Source organism: Dicentrarchus labrax, unplaced genomic scaffold (assembly GCF_905237075.1).
Source record: "Dicentrarchus labrax unplaced genomic scaffold, dlabrax2021, whole genome shotgun sequence".
Taxonomy (NCBI): Eukaryota; Metazoa; Chordata; class Actinopteri; family Moronidae; genus Dicentrarchus; species Dicentrarchus labrax.
Window position 1 is genome coordinate 20579505 of NW_026136702.1, and position 18925 is coordinate 20598429.

The window sequence follows — 18925 nt, forward strand, 5'->3', positions numbered from 1 at the left end:
TACAAACAGAAGCTTACTGAAAAATCTTTATTACAACAATAGAACAGAAAAAGATTGTGCAGGTATTTGTAAAATGTGTTGCATCTTCAGCAGCTGAGGAAGGCCATCCCACTCCTCGAATAAGCACGCTGAGAGAGAAAAAGGATTTGTTTAAAATACAGTTTGATACTGAATCGGGTGTGAGGTTTTAATGGAGACATTCTAGTCTTACTAAAACGAAAAATGAGAGGTTGTCCACAATCTGTTTATCCTTTGTTCTTTTAAAATTCAATATAGAACACAAAATGGGAAAATCCCATCCCAAAAGCTTCATTTTGGGCAACAAATAAACGTGGCTGATTCCACTATCTGATTTAATGCAATATCACTAATAGTAATATTAGCTTGAACATAAGTATATATTTTGGAAAATGTCACATTAAAAGTTTTCACTTGTTTGAACAGAAACAGGAGATAGAATGTTGCCATGGATACAGTGAGTTAGGCTGTGGGCAGTAATGGGAGACGGTTTTTTTGTCTACATCTAGGAAAATTTGCCTCTGACAAAATACTACATTGTTACATTTTTAAATGTTCTGGTTTTGGATTCTATATTGAATATGCAAAGAACCGATGATACACAGTACATTTTCCATACACTGAAATTTGCAAAGTTTCCTTCATTGACCGTTTTGCCTGATGCAGATCTTTTGGGATGTAACGTTGCATCAATAAAACTTTTGGGAGTTTGCAAATTTCAGTGTGTGAACAACCTCTCCTTTCTCTTTGTTTTCTGTTTTTTGTCCTGCACCTGCACCCAACTGGGTGTGCACACTAGCCACCTTTTTGCATGTCCATGTATATGTTCAACAATTACAACAACTACACTTTCAACGTACGTGTGAACTACATATCCCTGTTCACTCTGTCCCTACTGGCAGCGGAGTCCTAGTTGGGCTCCGCTGTAAAGGATGGGAAACAATCTGCTGTTTGAGGTAGCCGAAGGTGAAGTATTTTAGTATGAAATTCTCTTTTTGTTCTATCAGTAAACCTACAGGCAACTCGGCAAGAAACAACAGATGTTACTGTTCAAGGACGCTCACTTTAACTGGTGAAGCATCTTATTAGCTCTGAGTGAACTTTAAAATGCATTTATGCACAGAACTAGGACTGGTTTTTGTTCCCTGTCTGTTACAGTGTAGTCACAGTACTATGGACACGAGGAATGACTTAATGCTATAAAGCAATCCTTAAAATAAAGAAGATAAACATGTACTGTGTGAATCTAGCCTGGTCAATGTCATTTTCAGTGTCGTGGCTGTGTGTACATACTATGTGTCTGTAGTTGTATCGTCTAATGGCCTCTCTGATGTGACAGGGCTGGATGGCTCCACTGGGAGGTTCCACTGCAGCCGGACAGCTCTGAAACAAATCACACTGCATTAATACAACACAGGACACCAAAGGTCATGTGTATGTGTGTGTATACATATATATAGACACACACACACAACCTTTGTTTGAGTATGTTTATGTCAACTGACACCAAACAAACCTGTAAACAACCTATATTTCACAGGTAAGAAGGTTGCAGACTAAAACCACACCTTTTTGCGTTTCCTCTGTCTCGCGCGACCGTCCAGACTGCCATTACCCTGTAAGAGGGGCTTCGAAGAGTGGGAGGAGCCTGGGGTGGAAGGGGGCGTGGCTTCAGGTGAGTCTGGATCCTTCTTTACCTGGCAGAGAGAAAGATTGAAGACAAATGTTATTTATTTACTAATATAACAGTGGTACCTTGGTTTCAGTGATTAAAAACAATTCAATGTGTAATGTGTGTGTGTACCTCAGTGTGAGTGTTGTAGTGGATGTAGCTGGAAGAGATCACATGACTGATGGGATTGGTCTTTGTGGCCATTTCCTGCTTTACCAGCAGAGACAAATCCACGATCTGGAGAGAGAGAGAATGGCGAAAAGAAAAAGCAGACCGATTTTTATAACGCTGGGAAGTTTTTAATCACACATTTACAGGATATGTGTGACATCATAACATGACCCGTTACCTGGGCAACAGTCTCATAGGCCAGGTACGACAGAATCTCCATGGCAATGCTGTTGGGTTTCAGCTCTAAACTGCTGCAGTCCAGCCAGTCCCGAAACTTTGATGCTTTCTTAGCTGGAAACACATTGACACACACACACAGACAGCCAGGTCGACAGCGCACACACACACACACACACACACACAGACAGCCAGGTCGACAGCGCACACACACACACACACACACACACACACACACACACACACACACACACACACACACACACACACACACACACACACACACACACAGCCAGGTCGACAGCGCACACACACACACACACACACACACACACACACACACACACACACACACACACACACACACACACACACACACAAGCCAGGTCGACAGCGCACACACACACACACACACACACACACACACACACACACACACACACACACACACACACACACACACACACACACACAGACACACAGACACACACAATGAGGTCTGTGTAGCTGATTCCCATCTGCGGGTCAGCGGCAAGAGCAATATAGTACATTTCTCCTCTCATTATACAATTTCATTTTGACGTTCAGTTGACAGTTCAGTAGGTTTCCTGCTGAAACAATTCGTCGATTAACCAATTAGTCAAGTATTCACTTACAATTTTGATAATGGATTTCTTGTTTTAGGTCAGTTAGCAAATACTCAGTCAGTACTTGCCTGTTCCAGCTTCTCAAATGTGAGCTCTTCTCTGTTTTCCATTATATGAAACAATATGGGCTTTTAGGGTTTGGGACTGATTGTTGGTTTTAATCACACATTTAAAGAAGATTTGAAGAAGATCTGGGTTCTTGAAAATCGTGATGGGCATTTTTCCACAATTTTCTAACATTTTAAAAACTGAACAATAATAAATAAATCAACAGATTAATCAATAATAAATAAATCAACAGATTAATCAATAGTAAAAATGACAGTCTAACAATGAGTGTTTTCCATTGAAATAAAAGTTCCCACCTACTCTGTAGTCTTGTCTGCCTATTTTGCTTTTAGGAACATAACTTTGTTGCATTGTTTTTGACTGTATCCCTAATGGATCTGTGCAGACAGCAGATCCTGTTGTATGAATGGTAAATTAATAATATTTGGTCTACAATTATAGGCAGTGAGCACAGGGATTCAACTGTTGAGATGTTTTGCTTAAGTTTGATTTATTTACCATTTAATTTAAACCTGGTCAATCATTAAGAAGATGTACTGTAGTTGAATAGCACATAGTCCTCCATCACTTTCGTTTGATCAACGGATGATTAAAGACAGATTTCATTATTTGATTAAAATCTTACCAAAGCTGAGTTGCCGACTCTCACAGAACTCAGAGTACTGAGCCTGGTCCATTGTTCGAGTCTGACGCTCTAAACGCTGAAGATAGAGACACACAAAACATAAACAATCAATAATAATTTAACCATCATCTTCATCAATCTCAGGGAAATCAAATCAGTGCTACAAGTGTGTGTCAAGGACATTAAAACTGGTTAAGAACAGAGTGGTTGCTGTACTGAAGACGTGACCTCTGACCTCCATTCGCTCTTGTTTGACGGGGTCTACTTCGTGCCGCTCAGCCAATGACAGTAAGTCACCGGTCTGATCCATCCACACCAGAAAATCCTGGGCCAATCGCTGCCTCCGCTGGTTACCACCGGCAACACCACCAGCAGCACCTGCACCACCCCGGCAGAAAAATGTAATTTTCTAATTTCAATTTCATATTCTCTCATTTAAAACCACGGATGATGTGTATGTGTGAGTGTGCATATACCTGTTTCTTGCTGTGATTCTTCATCGTCTAGAGTTTTAAGTAGTTTGGATTTATAATCTCTAAACTGGAGATATTTTAATAACCTCGCCACCTTCAACTGGTCAAGAGACATTAAGGCAGAGAGAGAGAGAGATATGAACAGAAAAAGCAAGATGAGGACAATTAATATTATTAGTTATTCATTTCAAAGCTATGAACCACCAATGGTGACTATGATATTTTGAAGTTAAAGGTCCAGTGTGATGATTTAGTGGCATCTAGCAGTGTAGTTGTAATATGGTGGCCTCCACTGAAGGCGACCTGCGGAAACATGATGATTCTTATTTTCCAAATGATTTTACACTAATGAAAACATACCTATGAATATTATATTCCATTTCTGCCAATAGAGCCTCCTAAATGTTACACACTGGACCTTTTGCTTTTGTGTACTTGAAGTGTTTTTTTTTCTGTGTTTTGTTTACCTTGTCCCTCCTCATCAGGAACAGGATGTCCTCAGCTGAAATGACCCTCGACCCACGAAGAGAGGCCCCTTCACAGGCCTGATGCAGCTGATAAATTCCATCAGTTAAATTAGCATTATAGAACATTATTTACATAAATAGAGACACATTAAACATTTCCTGTACTCTGTCTTTAAACTAAACCACACTGAAGTCTGCAGACTGAGAAGAAGCAGGGGAGTTATCTATCTTGGTGATAAGTATTGTGTCATGGAAATACAATATATATTGTGTATCTTTAGTTCTAATCTTGGATTAATTTGCCATAAAGCAAAACTAAAAGAATCTAAAGCCTGTCAAAAAGTGCACAAACTGTAAAAAGATCTGTAATTTCAGAAGTTGATAAAGTAAAATAACTAAGATTCAGTAACAGAATATTGAGTTTGAGGAGATTGTTAAAATGAAATAAAAACTCAAGTTTTGAAATTGTCAACAAACTAAACTAAATATTTATTCTGGATAGGGTTTCATTGAAAAAGTGATTTTAACTTAATCTGATGGCAGAACTGCATTTCTGTTACCATAGTAATGAGCTGTGTGTGCACAATGTCCTCCACCAGAGCTGCTGTCTCGTGCAGAGGCCTGCGAGCATCTCCCAGAGCAAACCTGACACACACACACACACACACACACACACACACACACAAAAATATTAATCAGAGTAAGGTAGACATTTATTGCATTTATTCATATATAAATATCATACAGTCTTTCATTTAACTTTAAGTAATAAAACTAATAAATCAGCACATCTATCTGACTAAATCAGGAGTGCATGTACATTTAAATTAAACATTTCTCACTCTCCTGCCTGCACACACGCACACACACACACACACACACACACACACACACACACACACACACACACACACACACACACACACACACACACACACACACACACACACACACCGCTGGGGTCGACAGGCCGCACACACACTTTGACCACAATTTGGTCAAACCAGAATTTGCATCCAGAAAAGCCACTTCCATGATGGCAGACTAACCTAAACCCACATCCTGAGGCTCCTTCCTTGTCTCATTTCTTCTCTTTCCCTCCATCTCTCCATCTATTCTTTCCCTGCCACGTACAAACCCCCTTGTTGACTCTATGCCCCCACCCTTCCACCCCTCATCTGCGCTCTGATTGGCTGTTTTGCAGCTGTCAGTCACACAGGTGAGACTTGAGAATAGCTTTGGTTTGGGGTTGTGGGCACGTTGGCTTCAGGTTCGGAGGGTTGACTTCAGGCTGAGAGTTGGTTTTAGGTTTTGGGGTTTAGTTGGGTTTCAGCCTCTCTGACCACCACTCTCTGCAGCCCACACACAACACAAGGTGAGTACCCCAAAAACACACACACTCACTCACACTAATGAGAGGCCACACCACAGGCGAAAGGAAGATCTAATTAGTGACAGAAAAACAACTGCGTGTGGTTACATAGCAGTCAAAGAGTGAATGTAGTTCAAGTGCACATACATCATTCAGATTTTCTATAATCTTAATATTTACGTTACAACAAGAACAGTTGTACAACTGTCTTTGTCCTTTTTCTATTTTTTTTATTGTCTGTTTATTTAGAATACATTTGTTCTTGTGATAACATTTTTTAATTTTTGGTTTCAGGAAATTTATTTTATTATTTTGGCTGTACCTGAGAATTTATTTTATTTTACTTTTAATTGTATCTAATGTTTCTTTTGTTTGTTGTAACTTTCTTACTTAAACTGACACTTAGAAAGTAAACAAGTGATTTTTCTAACAATGCTTTATAGAGTGTCTCACACCATGTATCAAAAAGAAAGGTTGAGGTTTTAGTTTTATTGTCTGGAGGCAGTTTGGTTTGTACAAAGTATCATTAGCCAAAATACTTATTGTGGCTCTTTCATTTGTTAAGCAGGTTTCTATGGCTTCCAACAGTCTGTTCAGCAGCAGCAGCCCAATGATGTACTGGGGTGAGTCTCTGTGTGTGTGTGTGTGTGTGTGTGTGTGTGTGTGTGTGTCTTACATCATGCTCTGTAGCTCTGGAATGAAACTGGTCCTGGAAACTGGACGGTCTTTAGAACTGGAGGCGGCGGAGCCAGCCATGGGACTGCTCATAACCACAGCCACCTGACGACATGAACAAAACAAAAAAATTAAGTTACATTAAAGTGAAATTAACTTTTTTTCACCATCCCACCACAAGTACATATTCTGCATTTCCAGACTCATTTCAGTAAATCTAACCAAGCCGAACGTGTTGTTCCATAATGTCAAGATTAACATTTGACCTCTGTTGTCTGGATACACTTTTCTCCCAGCAGCACACCTGATAACAAAACGGCTGCACAACTATTCCAACCTGTAAACCTGTATCTTTATTTAGCTCGAGAAAACATATTGAAGTGTTTCTTCATCACCTTCAGTTGACATCTTCTGCTGCTGTGACAACCAGATCTTAAACGCTTCAATCAACCTTCAAACGTTGAATCTTTATTGTATTGATGTTTTAAATCTTGTTGTTTGTTGATGCTGTGTGCCTGCTTGATTGTCTCAGATTGTTTCAAGGTTGTGTTGTGAAGGCAGAGACAGTTTTACACAATGCAGACAATGTAGTTGCAAACTAATGGAAATGCAAACTAATATTCAGTTTTTAGTCCATCGCCAGTTTATTTGCTACACCTTTATTGTAGGACTGCATTAGCTTTACACACACACACACAAAGATACAATGGTCAATGTCAACAAAAGACATCAGTGCTCTAAATGTAGTCTGTAATGTAGACATTGGCATTTTGGGATCATTCAACCAAACCAAACCTATTCAGCTATGAAGTACAGAACAGACACTGAGCTTAAAATAACAACATAGCAGAACAGATTGGAAGCAAATCAACAGACTACACACACACACACACACACACACACACACACACACACACACACACACACACACACACACACACACACACACAGGGGGGACAGGTGGTGTGACCGCAGTAACTTCCCCTCCGGCAGTAAAATCTGAATGATAATGCAGCGCCGTTCCCTCCTATTCAAACACTGCGGTGAATAAAACACAAAGCAGAGAAGAAGAAGAGAAAGAAAAAGACGGACAGGAGGAGAGAGGGAGAGAGGGACAGGGAGCCAGAGAGACAGAGAGACAGAGAGAGAGAGAGAGACAGAAAAGCTTTTAAAATTCTCACCAAAGTCGTGAAGAAGACGCACTCGCTGCTCCTGTTGACACTTTTCGCTTTGGTTGATGATTTTCGGCGCGATTTGATGACGTAATTTGTTTCCGGAAGCGCGGGACTTTGGTAGCTGTAGTTTTTTGCACTTTCTGGTCAACGCTTCCTCTCAATGGTTTTCGAAATACTTTTTCATTTATTTATCAATATCAATGCTAGGTTGATTAAATACTTTAACCAGCTTGATATAGTTGATAATTGTTAAAGACCAGTTTAAATATCTGTGTTTTGTTTACTTAGACAACATAAAAACAACAACACATACTGCTGATGTTCAACATTAACTTTTTCTTATTGGACTAAAGACTGGGACCCTGCATGGAAGTATTTTTGTGAAATAGAGAGGCTTCAAACCACAGTGAGAGAAATACTTTGTCATTAGCTTCATATCTAAATTAAACTTGTAACTAAGGGTTTAGGGTAAACCAGCCATCTGTAAGTCTTTGGGAACTAAAGTATTAAAAATAATAATAAATAAATAAACTATAAGGACTCTATGACTCGGTTGGAAAAGTTAAATAGTTGTAAAAGATATAAGGGATTTTACTGCTGCTTGTTTCTCTTTCTCTCACTTTTATATTGTTCTTTATTGCTGAATTACAGTCATCACTAATAGGTGAACAAAGATTAGTTAATATAGTTAGTTAGTTAATATAATAATAGTTAATTAGTTAATGCAGGTTCAGCAAAAAAAAAAAAAAAACATATTAAAGACTGATATGGCCGACATTTTAGAGGAAAGAATAAACAAAGGTAGAAAAATCTTTCTGTCTCTCTGTTGCTCCCTCTCAGATCCTGTGGTAAAGCATCGGCCAACACCATCACCCACCAACCACCAACTGGATGACCAGGAGGTGAGGCCCCTCCACCAGCGCAGCACAGCGCCACACAGAGGCCTGGTACAGACTGACAGCCCGAACTTCCTCTGCAGCAGCCTGCCACAGCACTGGAGGTGTAACAAGACCCTGCCGAGAGCCTTCACTGTGAGGAATCTATCTATCTATCTATCTATCTATCTATCTATCTATCTATCTATCTATCTATCTATCTATCTATCTATCTATCTATCTATCTATCTTTTAACCAGAGTGTATCCTTCCAGACAGGCCATATTCTCAGACTGTCAAATGTCTTAGGGTAAAGGACCAGTCCTAACCTTTCTCCATCCTCCAGGTGGTTGCCCTGGGCAACGACGTGCCAGACGGCGTGGTTGTCACAGTGATGGCTGGCAATGAAGACAACAGCAGCGCTGAGCTACGCAATGCCACAGCAACCATGAAGCAAGGCTACGCCCACTTTAATGACCTCCGCTTCATAGGTCGCAGCGGGAGAGGTAGCTAGATAGATACTCAACTGAAGGATGAGTCAAACTTCAACACACTGAAGAAAACATTGTAGCCTATCATCCTTACATCCTGCTCCTCGATTGATTTCCAAATGTTGTACTTGAAATGCCCTCCCTCACGCAGAAATTAGGAGTTTTGTCTCATAATCTAACCTCCGGTATGGTGGGTTGTGCTGTGTCACTTAATATCTATAATCTTAAAGTTAGGATAAACAGAAAGAAGACTTCTGATTCAATCAACTATTCATCACATACAAGCAGTATCAACCCATCAAGTGACCATTTTTTCAAGTCAGGTTTATTCATATGATCCAAAAGAACAAGTTTGTCTCAGAGGGCTTTGCAATCAATGTTTGCAACATATCTATCCTTACACTCTTGATTCAACTGCTCAAAACAATGTTAGTGAGGGATTGAGAACAGACAGTATAATGAACAACCAACTACGAACACAAATTTATTTGATTTGAGTACCTTTTAAACATGAATTACCATAACAGGTCATCCTATGTAACTATGGTTTGTTGTTAACTTTAGGTTACTTTTAAAACCTCTATAACTTACCTGTACATGTGAATGGGTGTTTTATTTTTCCAGGCAAGAGTTTCACACTTTCCATCAATGTGCTGACGTCGCCCCCTCAGATTGCCACCTTACACAGAGCTATCAAGGTTACTGTGGATGGACAGCGGCTGCCAAGACGTTAGTACACACCAGAGAAAATGATATGATTATGATTATCTAAGGTTTAGTTCAGTTAGAATGACTTTCTTCCGCTCCGCCTCTCTCACAGGACAGAGGCAGAAGGATGTGAAGTCAGGAATGTTCAGGTCATCCAGCAGCAGCACTGCATCATCAGGTACGAGAGGACAGATGTTATTTAAATCCTCACTTTTTAAATTAGGTGAAAGTAGAAATGTGAGAAAGCCGTGTTGAGTGTTTGTCCAACCTCAGCACTCATTTATCTCCCTGCTCAACAAACCATGTCAGTGTTCTAAGACTGCAACAGTGTGCATTTGTCCACAAAAGCATGTTTCAACATTTATCTTAATTACTGCTATACTTACTATATTTATTATGCACACTGATGTGGCTGTATTATAATTAGGTACTTGTGCATTACTGTATATTGTTGGGGGTCTGAACAATAATAGCCTAATGCATCATATTTTGGGGGGATTTCTTATGTTAAATATTTTGTTTTCTAGGCGAAGTGATTAATAACTATAGTTGTAGTGGAGTAAAATACACTATATTTTAATTTTAAACTGAAACTACTACTACAAAATTGTATTATAGTACTTGAATAAATAGCTTGTGTTACTCAGGGAAGTGGAAAATTGATAAGTATATATAGTAACAATTTATATAAAATTGAAATCATTAGAAATGGAAATAAATATCATAAAAATTATCATATCTTATCTTTTGACTTAGCTGCATCTCATGTCTTCTTCAGTGGATGGAGTTTGCTCAGCTGTCATATAGAAGGGTCAAAACAGAGGTTAAATAATTATGTCATAACTGCACAAACCCCATGCACTGAGGAAGACCATGCAATGCAGCTGAAAGCTCTGGAAAACCTTTTTTTCAAATCTTAACAATGGACTTTTATTATATGTTTCAGATTTTTGTTTGGCCAAGCTGTTGATGTTGTCTCTCTCCAGACTGTAGATCCTTTTCCTCCTCTATGTGGACCAGTGAGCCGTCATTCCTGGGCCAGGTGACTTCTCTGACCTCCTCCTTCACTCCAAGTCCCAGAATGCACCACCTGCCTGCCCTCTCCTACTCCACCCAGCCCACACCATACAGCTCGTACCTGTGTTCTCCTCCTCCTCCCCCTCCGCTGAGCCATGGTGGTCCTTTCCAGCCGAGCAGCTTCTATTACGGACCGAACCAACCGGTGCAAACAACGGGGGATGATCGCAGCGTTGTCACAGCTCTGACCAATTATATTGAGGGGGCGTGTCTTTCTTTAAGGGGGGAGGAGCCTGTGTGGAGGCCTTATTGATAAATGGATGTGTTGTGTTATACAACATCTTATAATAGAATCAGCCTCCCACCCACCTGTAAAAAGAAATCTTTAAACTTGTTTTTCAGCATGCCTAACTTCTGTGTGCCACAGTGATTATGTTGTTCTTATTTATTGTACTGTTGTGAAAATATTTATTCATTAATTATTATTAATAGTTATTTAATACTTTTACATATACTTCGGGTTAAACAATAACAGCAGTTGTGATACAATAAAAGCATTTATTAGAGCAACAAGTGTATTAAAAAACAGCATTAACTTCTGAATACACAAAAGTTCATTAACAATAAAACAATTAACCCTGAATCAACCCCCTGAGTGTTTGACAAGCCTATACAAACTGTTTTGACAAACTCAACCAATGATCAGTTTTTGGAATTTTCTTTGCTGATTTATAGTGACTTAAATCTTAAATATTTGTTGGTAAATAGTGACAAAATTCAAGGTTTAGACAAGTTGAACTAAAAACGGCCAGTATTACACATGTACAGAAAACAGTGAGATGCCAAACAATCTTTGAATATGTAAAACAACAAAGATCCACAGATCCATGAAAATATAGAAAGCTAATGGTCCATGATGACTCATATGTGAAACTATCAAAACATTATCTGTATTAGCTTGACACTAAAAACAGAAACCGTTTGTGACGATAAAAAACTGAGGCTATGATGTGTTCATCTTATCTGGAGTTCAAGAAGACTCGGCTGCTGATTGGCTGGTACAGGTGCAGTGGGTGTGGCCTCAGGTCCCCTGTTGGAAGAAATAAAAGGGGCGTTCACTCACCTCTAGGTATTCTTTATAGTATATATAATTAAGAGGAAGAGAAACCCCAGTCCCAGTACTTTGGCTCGAAATGACCACACTGTTTTGCATGTTTTAAACAACTTACTATGGATGATGGACACTTTATATTTTTTTATTTGTTTATGAACTCTAAGAGAATTAACTTGCAGAGACTTAAACTCGCTTGAGAAAATTAATCCATCAAAATAAATGTCAGCTTTATTAATTACCAACCATAGTTTCTCCTTCATGCTTGTGAAGCGAGCGGGTTGCAATCTGCAATTACACCACTAGATGCCACTAAATCCTACACAGTGGACCTTTAAATTATGTTGCAGTCTATTAGTCAGTCAAACACCGTCTTCTATAAGTGAAGTGGTGAGAATACTTTCCTCTTTGAGTAATGAGTCATTTTATTAAAATCATTACATTTCCCCATCGCAGCAGTTGTGTTGACTGCCCACCTATAAAGCATTGAGTTCAGCCACTCTCCTGCTCCACTCCTCTTCTGTCATTTCTTCTTCTTCTGCTCCTTCCTTATCATTCTCCTCTACCTGGTGCTCCCCTGAAATACAGTTGATTATGTTACAAAGATAAAAACACCAGCAGATGGAACAAGAAAAGCCATTATTGCAGTACAATATCTTTTTTGTTGATAATAAACATAGCAGTGTGAGTATGTGCGTGTGTGTCCTCACCAGTGCAGGTCAGTGCAGTGCAGACCCAGTTTCCACAGGCGCACACACACTTGTTACACTCCATCTGAGTTTCAGCTCCGTCCTCGAGCACTTCGTCTTCCAGAGCACACTCTGCACACACATCAGAAAACATACAGGTAAATGGATGTATAAGAAAAACAGCTATTAGTCAACACAATCTGATATTGCTGTGTTTTGCATGTCATTTTTTATATTTTTTCCAACATAATCTGCATAAACTGGGTTTTTAAAAAAATGCATTTGTCAGATTCAGACAGGATGTATATATTTTAATGTAATGTCTATGTATTGTTGGCATTGTTCTGGACCCTGATGATGGACTTGTATGTGTGTGTGTGTGTGTGTGTGTGTGTGTGTGTGTGTGTGTGTGTGTGTGTGTGTGTGTGTGTGTGTGTCTGTGTGTGAGAGATTACTTCTCTCATATGGATGGTAGGTGGATGTCAGACAGTTGATGAACTCAGTTAAACTCAGTTTCCAGTCGGCGTTTTCATCCGACAGCTCTATCAAAGCATCAACACACAGAGACCTGAGACAGAGAGAGAGAGAGAGTGGCATTAATGGAAGAGTCCACACATTAACTGTTGATTATAAGGATTTAATTACAACATTCGTTCAGTAAATCATATTTGAAACAAATCAAATGTATAGTTCAGACTATGTTTGCAGACTGACATTTTTTATACAATTCAAAGAACTAAGCCAATATTTGACATATGAAGCTGAAAGGTGTATGTGTGCATAGAGAAAGGATTAGTCATCCAGTAAAGCTTCATTGAGCTGCATATCTCAATATGAGGTGGTGAACCACACTTTGTACAGTATGTGATGCTCAAAACACCAAATATATTACCCATGATAATCAAACAGACCCAGTGGTGGAAAGTAACTCAGCACATTGTGTGCTATACTTTTTGTACAGTTGTAAGGTTCCATTTTCTAGATTTTTTTATCTACAGAGGGAGCAGGTCCTCTTCTATGGAGGCCACCATGTAGAACCACCATGTTTCTACAGCAGCCCAGCAATTAGCAACTACACCCTTGTATGCCACTAGATCCTACACACTGGCTCTTTAAGTAAAATTCTGAATGCAGGACTTTTACTTGTAACAGAGTATTTCTACACTGTGATATTTCTACTTTTACTTAAATAGAAGATCTCAGTAGCACTGAAGAAACCTTTATATACTGTATAACAGCTAGACTACCACACTAACTAGATGAGTCCCAACTACCTCCAGATAATCTTCTGCTTCACTGTTCACTGTTATTACTCACTGACCGTTTTCTTCATCAAATCACTGTGTCTGTGTGTACCTCAGTAGCAAGTTTGTCTCCAAAGTATTAGAGTATGTGAGATTGAGGGCCGTCTCATTATGTTTCAGGAAGCTCAGGAACTCTTTGGAATCAAGCTCTGAATCCCCATTGTCATACGTCTGTAACATACAAACACAGAGTTAAAAACACTGAATTTAAAATATCAATTTCAGCTTTTCTCCTATAGTTGGAGCACACTTGGCTCATAATTAGTCAAGTTTTGTCCAGGTGCAAAATCTGCAACTGAAATCCTTTTAAAAACAGAAATAATTATAGGTAACCCATCTTTTTATGATTTGAAATCAAGTTCATGGTTTGTAAAACCACTCTATTGGCATAAAAAGTGAGGGATGGTGAAAGTTCTGACCTTGAAGTACGTTTGCAGGAGGTCATTGGCTGAGGACACATTTGAGGCAGATTCCACCTCCTCCTGAAGCCACTGGATCACTCTCTCTCTCAGCCAATCACGATCAGACAGGAAACACACGACTACACATGCAAACACGGGAACACACAAACAACAAATAAAACTGTATAAAATGTATATAAAATGGCAATAAAAATTTTCGTAAGCTCCTTAAACTAAAAAAAACAACAAAATGAGTGCACAGAATATGAACTAACTCAGAAAATGATTTGAATTTTACATGGTTTTGTTATATTTCTATAATAAGCTGCAGACTTACTGGGGCTCACATCTGTCTTTGTAGGTTTCTCTGCAAATAAAACACACAGACCACTGTCATGAGTCACATACTGCTTTAACAGTCTGCATGTCTACATACTGTTTGTAGGTGCATGCATCACTGTATACGTGTGTTTATACTGACCCAGACAGTGTCCTCTGTGCTCCACATGTATTTTTGTCTGGGTGATGCAGGCGTCTCTGTGCAGCTCACAGTGATTTCTGTACGATCTGCCGTTACTGCCACACACCCAGTGCTCTGTCACATCACACCGCTGCAGAGACAGAGGACGGTCAAGAGACGTTTCCCAAAAAAAGAACCTGCAGAAGTAGGTTTAAGATGGCAGAACCTGACACCCATTGCAGAGCCCAGTGATAGGTCAGCACACCATTTAACGTGAATACTGGGCTCCCATGGGAACGCTTACCCATATTTCCTATAAACCTAAATGATTAGTGTGTGTGTGTGTGTGTGTGTGTGTGTGTGTGTGTGTGTGTGTGTGTGTGATCAAATATGTGAATTCTATGTATATGCTTTTTTCAGTTAGATTCTCTACTGATATGTATCATTAAGTCAATTAATAATTTCTGTGATTTGCTGATTGTTTTTATCTTGGGACAAAGGCTTTTATGCATTCGAGTCTCAGAGAGACTGATGCAGATGTATACAGAGTTTCTGTAATCTAAGAAGTAATCGGATACATTTTAAAAAGTATTTTGAAAACAGTCTGAGCGACTATTCACTTAACAAGAGGAACAGTCCAGTTCAGATGTATATTGTCCCATAAGAATTAGTTTTAGGTTGTTGTGAATTCAGTAACTTTACCTGTAAACAGCGACAGACTGGTTCTCCTCTGTCCGTTGATACACACTCTCGACCTGCACCACAGAAAGTCCTGGCACACACCGACTGATCCTGAGGCACAGAGAGATGTATCTCATTTTCTTGGTATTTCTGTTGTATATAGTAAACAATGTGAAGAAATGGGAAGTTGGTGTGAGTCTGTGTGTGCTTCAGACTCCAGATGGTGATCTTTAACCTCCCACTGGGAGAGGCACATGCCGTTTTGAATGACAATGGCTCTCTCAACACACACACACACACACACACACACACACACACACACACACACATTATTATCGAGGCAGCTGGACAGCGATAGAGCTCATTTTGAGAGTTTTTTTTTTTTTTTCTTCAAAGGTTGGCTTTTTTGTGCTTTGGCCGCCATTCCAGATCTGGCGGCATGGTGACATCAGCAGGGTCCATTTGGCAACAAGTGGTGAAACTTTTTAACTAATTCCTAGTTTACATGTAGTGCTTATTTTGAAGTGAAATTAAATGTAAACATACAAAAATATGACAATTTGTCTTAAATGAGTTTAAATAATATGATAAATCATTGAAGATGTGTCCCCAGATCTCAGCAATAAAGTTCTGTGTTTGAGAGGTTTTTATCTAAGTGTATTTCGAGCTGTATTGTGTGACACAGAGAGGTGTTTTAGTTATTTAGCCTAACCTTATTTATGAAAATGAGGTGGACAAAATAATAAAGACACTTGTCAGTATAGAGCAACACAAACTGCAAAATGATCATAAAGTTGAATCAATACCTCTCTAAAGCAGGACCATTGTATTAGACTGCATTAGATTTGGCAATGTGTACCTAATAAACCGGCAACTGTGTGTACACTTCACACTTCAACACCCTCAAGATTATAAAAACATAGACTGTCCTAAACAGACATTTAAATTCCAAACATTCCTCTGTACTTACAGGTCAGCAAACCCGACACACACATGCACACGTTTGTACTTGTGAGGAGTGATATACTGAATACCCTCACCCTAACTTTAATCATCATAAATACATGCCCGACCCTGACCTACATTATCAGCTCAAACTCTAACAGCGCAGCTTTCACCTTTCCAAAAATATACATATATGTATTTTTTTTAAATGATCTACACCTCAAATTGTTCCACTCAAGGATGTACAAAAGCACACACACTCACACAATACATACATCTGTCGCCTCCAGCTGACATCTGCTACACCACAAACCTGCTGTTAGCAACCAGTTGACTGCAGCAAAACACACACACACACACACACACATGCACACACACACACACACACACACACACACACACACACACACACACACACACACACACACACACTGCAGTGGTGCAATTACAAGTTCATGTGTGATCCTGTTTTGGTTGTTAAACAATTTGTCCACTTGGTTTTTAATCTTTTCTATTCTCTTTTTGCCTCTCCTTTTTTCCTCCTTTACTCTCACTTTTGATTCATCTCTTCCTCAACCCATTTATCCTCATTATTTGTTCTACTTATGCTTCCTTCTGTTTCTTATTCTCTCCATCATGTATCTATTCTTTCTGTTGTCTTCTTTTCTTAGTTTTTTTGCTCTTTCTCTCTACTTTTTTCTTTTCTGTAAATCTAACAATGTAATCCAGCCTTTTCTCCCAACACATACAGTCTTAAAATATACTGAAAATGTGTTTACTGTTCTCTACTTAATCTTATATATTCTATATCATTGTGTGGCTACAATGACGTGATTTGACCATAGGATCGTAGGTGAAGCTTCACTTATTCTACCGCAACTGCTTTACTCTTGTTTTATTGTATTTTAGTCAGAAATGATAAAGATACATGAAAATATAGTGAACCAACACCAGAGGTTCTCGAAACAAACAGCATTACAGCTGGAGGGGCTATGATTAGAGATGAGCTGCTGACAGTCCTAATCACACACATACCTGAGAACCTGCTCATTGTATGTCTGTCTGTGTGTGTGTGTGTGTGTGTGTGTGTGTGTGTGTGTGTGTGCAGCTTCTATGTTCCTGCCGACACCTTCCTAAATCACACACATGCCAGGGGATATTCCATATTTAGCTCTGTTTTCCTCAGTCCTGAGGTCAACATCAGTCTTTTCTGAGTACTTGTGAAGGATTTACTGCGGTCTTGTGATGAACAAAAAGTGAAAATTGGAAATGTCATTACTGGAAATATTTGAACCTTGAAGTCATCTGTTGTGTTTTCAGCCATTCTCCTTGTAGTGTTTCCCTAACTCTATGTTTGATCTTGGTTTACATTTAACATTGTCCTTTTTTTTTATGCAAGTGTTACTGCTCTGAAAGACAACAGGACATAACAGGACGTGATGCAGAGGTTTTGTGAATGTAGTTCAAAGATTTGGTTTTGTGTTTACAGTTTTTAGAAAAGGGTGGACAGTTTTTAGAAAAGGGTGGACAGTTTCAAGAAATTCATCGTAGCAATTGTGAAAAACTGTAATAGCAATGTGGTATTAGCACTTTTGTATAACAAGTGAAAACACTGTAACTCATAACTCCAGTTTGTCAGGTAAACAGCCGGGTTTTCCACAGTGTTGTAAGTAAAGAAAAATGCATTCACACCGAGTTTACCTTAGCCAGAGGAGACGAGGAGACAGGAGGAGAGGAGAGGAGCAACGGCAACAGGAGCACAGAGACGGTCAACATCTGGGGAGGAGAGGAGCGATGAGGATGAGGTGAAAAGAGGAGGAAAAAGCAGAGGACAGCAGACAGAAGGAGAGGAAAGGAGGATGAGGTGGGGAAAGACGGGAGAGAAGAAGAGAAGAGTGAAGAAAAGAGGAGAGGAAACGAGAATGTAATTATGAGTTAAATAATCAATGAATGATCTCAATATAAATCTCAAATATTAAGCATTTTAATGGCAGTAAAACTACTCATTTTACTCATGCTACCACTACTACTGCTACTGCTAATGTAGTAGTACTAGTATTACTCCAACATCTTCTAATATGAATATTACCACTACTGTTAATAATATTATTAAAGCAGTCGTACCTTGCCAGCCTAAAAACAGTTTGTCCAGAAGCTGTTGCTCTGTAATCAGCAAGTCAGCATTAAAACAGCCTGTAAGATCCAGTCAGTCAGTATCACCCAAAAATATCTGATGAGCAGTCAGTCAGCACTGAAAAAGTAAAAGTGAGTCAGTCAGGTGGTAACTTCATATCCAAATATCCAAATGATCAGTATGGATCCCAGTTATTATCAGCATGGAGTTTATATCCAGCCTGCCTACTCTGCAGTGAAACAATGTGTGAGCTACAAAAAGAAAGAAAAGGAGGAGGGATGTTGGGAGAGAAAGGAGACCAGCTGTCAAGAGACTTGCCCCCCCCCCAACACACACACACACACACACACACACACACACACACACACACACACACACATGAAAGTTAAAGAAGTTGAAAGCACGCGACCAGCTGACATGTTCAGACAGTGTTGCACAGCCGACAGGAGAGAGGAGGTGAAGTTATTCGTCATCTGACTGACAAACGCACAGCAAATAATAAATCATTTGACCTGTAAAAACCTGATGACATCTTTCTACAGGTTTAAACTGTGCTGTTTGCTCCTGA

General features: G+C 39.3%; 3 protein-coding genes across 5 annotated transcripts; 1 reads left to right on the forward strand and 2 right to left on the reverse strand.

Moving 5' to 3' along the window:
• Nucleotides 1-13: 13 nt before the first annotated feature.
• supt3h (SPT3 homolog, SAGA and STAGA complex component) lies at nucleotides 14-7644 on the reverse strand. Its single transcript, XM_051425821.1, has 12 exons — nucleotides 7548-7644; nucleotides 6368-6471; nucleotides 4880-4964; nucleotides 4320-4406; nucleotides 3856-3952; nucleotides 3615-3757; nucleotides 3380-3455; nucleotides 2040-2152; nucleotides 1823-1927; nucleotides 1587-1715; nucleotides 1312-1401; nucleotides 14-128 (listed from the first exon to the last, which is right to left on the reverse strand). Exons 2-12 carry the CDS (start codon nucleotides 6457-6459, stop codon nucleotides 87-89), a joined length of 1059 nt encoding a protein of 352 aa, XP_051281781.1. The 5' UTR covers nucleotides 6460-6471; nucleotides 7548-7644; the 3' UTR covers nucleotides 14-86.
• On the forward strand, nucleotides 5535-11197 carry runx2a (RUNX family transcription factor 2a). Of its 3 annotated transcripts, none has more exons than XM_051425842.1 (7): nucleotides 5535-5694; nucleotides 6257-6314; nucleotides 8382-8572; nucleotides 8763-8922; nucleotides 9532-9636; nucleotides 9728-9793; nucleotides 10602-11197. In XM_051425842.1, the coding sequence occupies exons 2-7, from the start codon at nucleotides 6266-6268 to the stop codon at nucleotides 10943-10945; spliced, it is 915 nt and encodes a 304-aa protein (XP_051281802.1). In that variant the 5' UTR covers nucleotides 5535-5694; nucleotides 6257-6265; the 3' UTR covers nucleotides 10946-11197. The 3 variants fall into 3 exon arrangements, with proteins under 3 accessions (XP_051281802.1, XP_051281813.1, XP_051281792.1); XM_051425853.1 differs by having other exon boundaries at nucleotides 6260-6314; XM_051425832.1 differs by lacking the exons at nucleotides 5535-5694; nucleotides 6257-6314 and having other exon boundaries at nucleotides 7967-8572; nucleotides 10602-11196.
• LOC127377729 (follistatin-related protein 1-like) lies at nucleotides 11171-18610 on the reverse strand. Its single transcript, XM_051425864.1, has 11 exons — nucleotides 18348-18610; nucleotides 17925-17999; nucleotides 15300-15389; nucleotides 14619-14748; nucleotides 14475-14504; nucleotides 14156-14277; nucleotides 13789-13907; nucleotides 12888-13000; nucleotides 12454-12564; nucleotides 12220-12320; nucleotides 11171-11722 (listed from the first exon to the last, which is right to left on the reverse strand). The coding sequence occupies exons 2-10, from the start codon at nucleotides 17997-17999 to the stop codon at nucleotides 12220-12222; spliced, it is 891 nt and encodes a 296-aa protein (XP_051281824.1). The 5' UTR covers nucleotides 18348-18610; the 3' UTR covers nucleotides 11171-11722.
• Between the last annotated feature and the right edge of the window lie 315 nt (nucleotides 18611-18925).

What these genes read in the sequence shown, in the direction of transcription:
- supt3h (XM_051425821.1), bottom strand. Translation starts at nt 6,459, where the DNA reads ATGAGCAGTCCCATGGCTGGCTCCGCCGCCTCCAGTTCTAAAGACCGT. An exon ending in GAGTCGGCAACTCAGCTTTG is followed by an intron (nt 2,153 to 3,379) that starts GTAAGATTTTAA and finishes ATGTGTTTCCAG; the next exon opens with CTAAGAAAGCATCAAAGTTT. An exon ending in CCTATGAGACTGTTGCCCAG is followed by an intron (nt 1,928 to 2,039) that starts GTAACGGGTCAT and finishes CTCTCTCTCCAG; the next exon opens with ATCGTGGATTTGTCTCTGCT.
- runx2a (XM_051425832.1), top strand. Translation starts at nt 8,264, where the DNA reads ATGCAGGTTCAGCAAAAAAAAAAAAAAAACATATTAAAGACTGATATG. An exon ending in TGGACAGCGGCTGCCAAGAC is followed by an intron (nt 9,637 to 9,727) that starts GTTAGTACACAC and finishes CCTCTCTCACAG; the next exon opens with GACAGAGGCAGAAGGATGTG. An exon ending in CAGCAGCACTGCATCATCAG is followed by an intron (nt 9,794 to 10,601) that starts GTACGAGAGGAC and finishes GTCTCTCTCCAG; the next exon opens with ACTGTAGATCCTTTTCCTCC.
- LOC127377729 (XM_051425864.1), bottom strand. Translation starts at nt 17,999, where the DNA reads ATGTTGACCGTCTCTGTGCTCCTGTTGCCGTTGCTCCTCTCCTCTCCT. An exon ending in TCCTGCAAACGTACTTCAAG is followed by an intron (nt 13,908 to 14,155) that starts GTCAGAACTTTC and finishes TGTATGTTACAG; the next exon opens with ACGTATGACAATGGGGATTC. An exon ending in CACTGCACTGACCTGCACTG is followed by an intron (nt 12,321 to 12,453) that starts GTGAGGACACAC and finishes ACTGTATTTCAG; the next exon opens with GGGAGCACCAGGTAGAGGAG.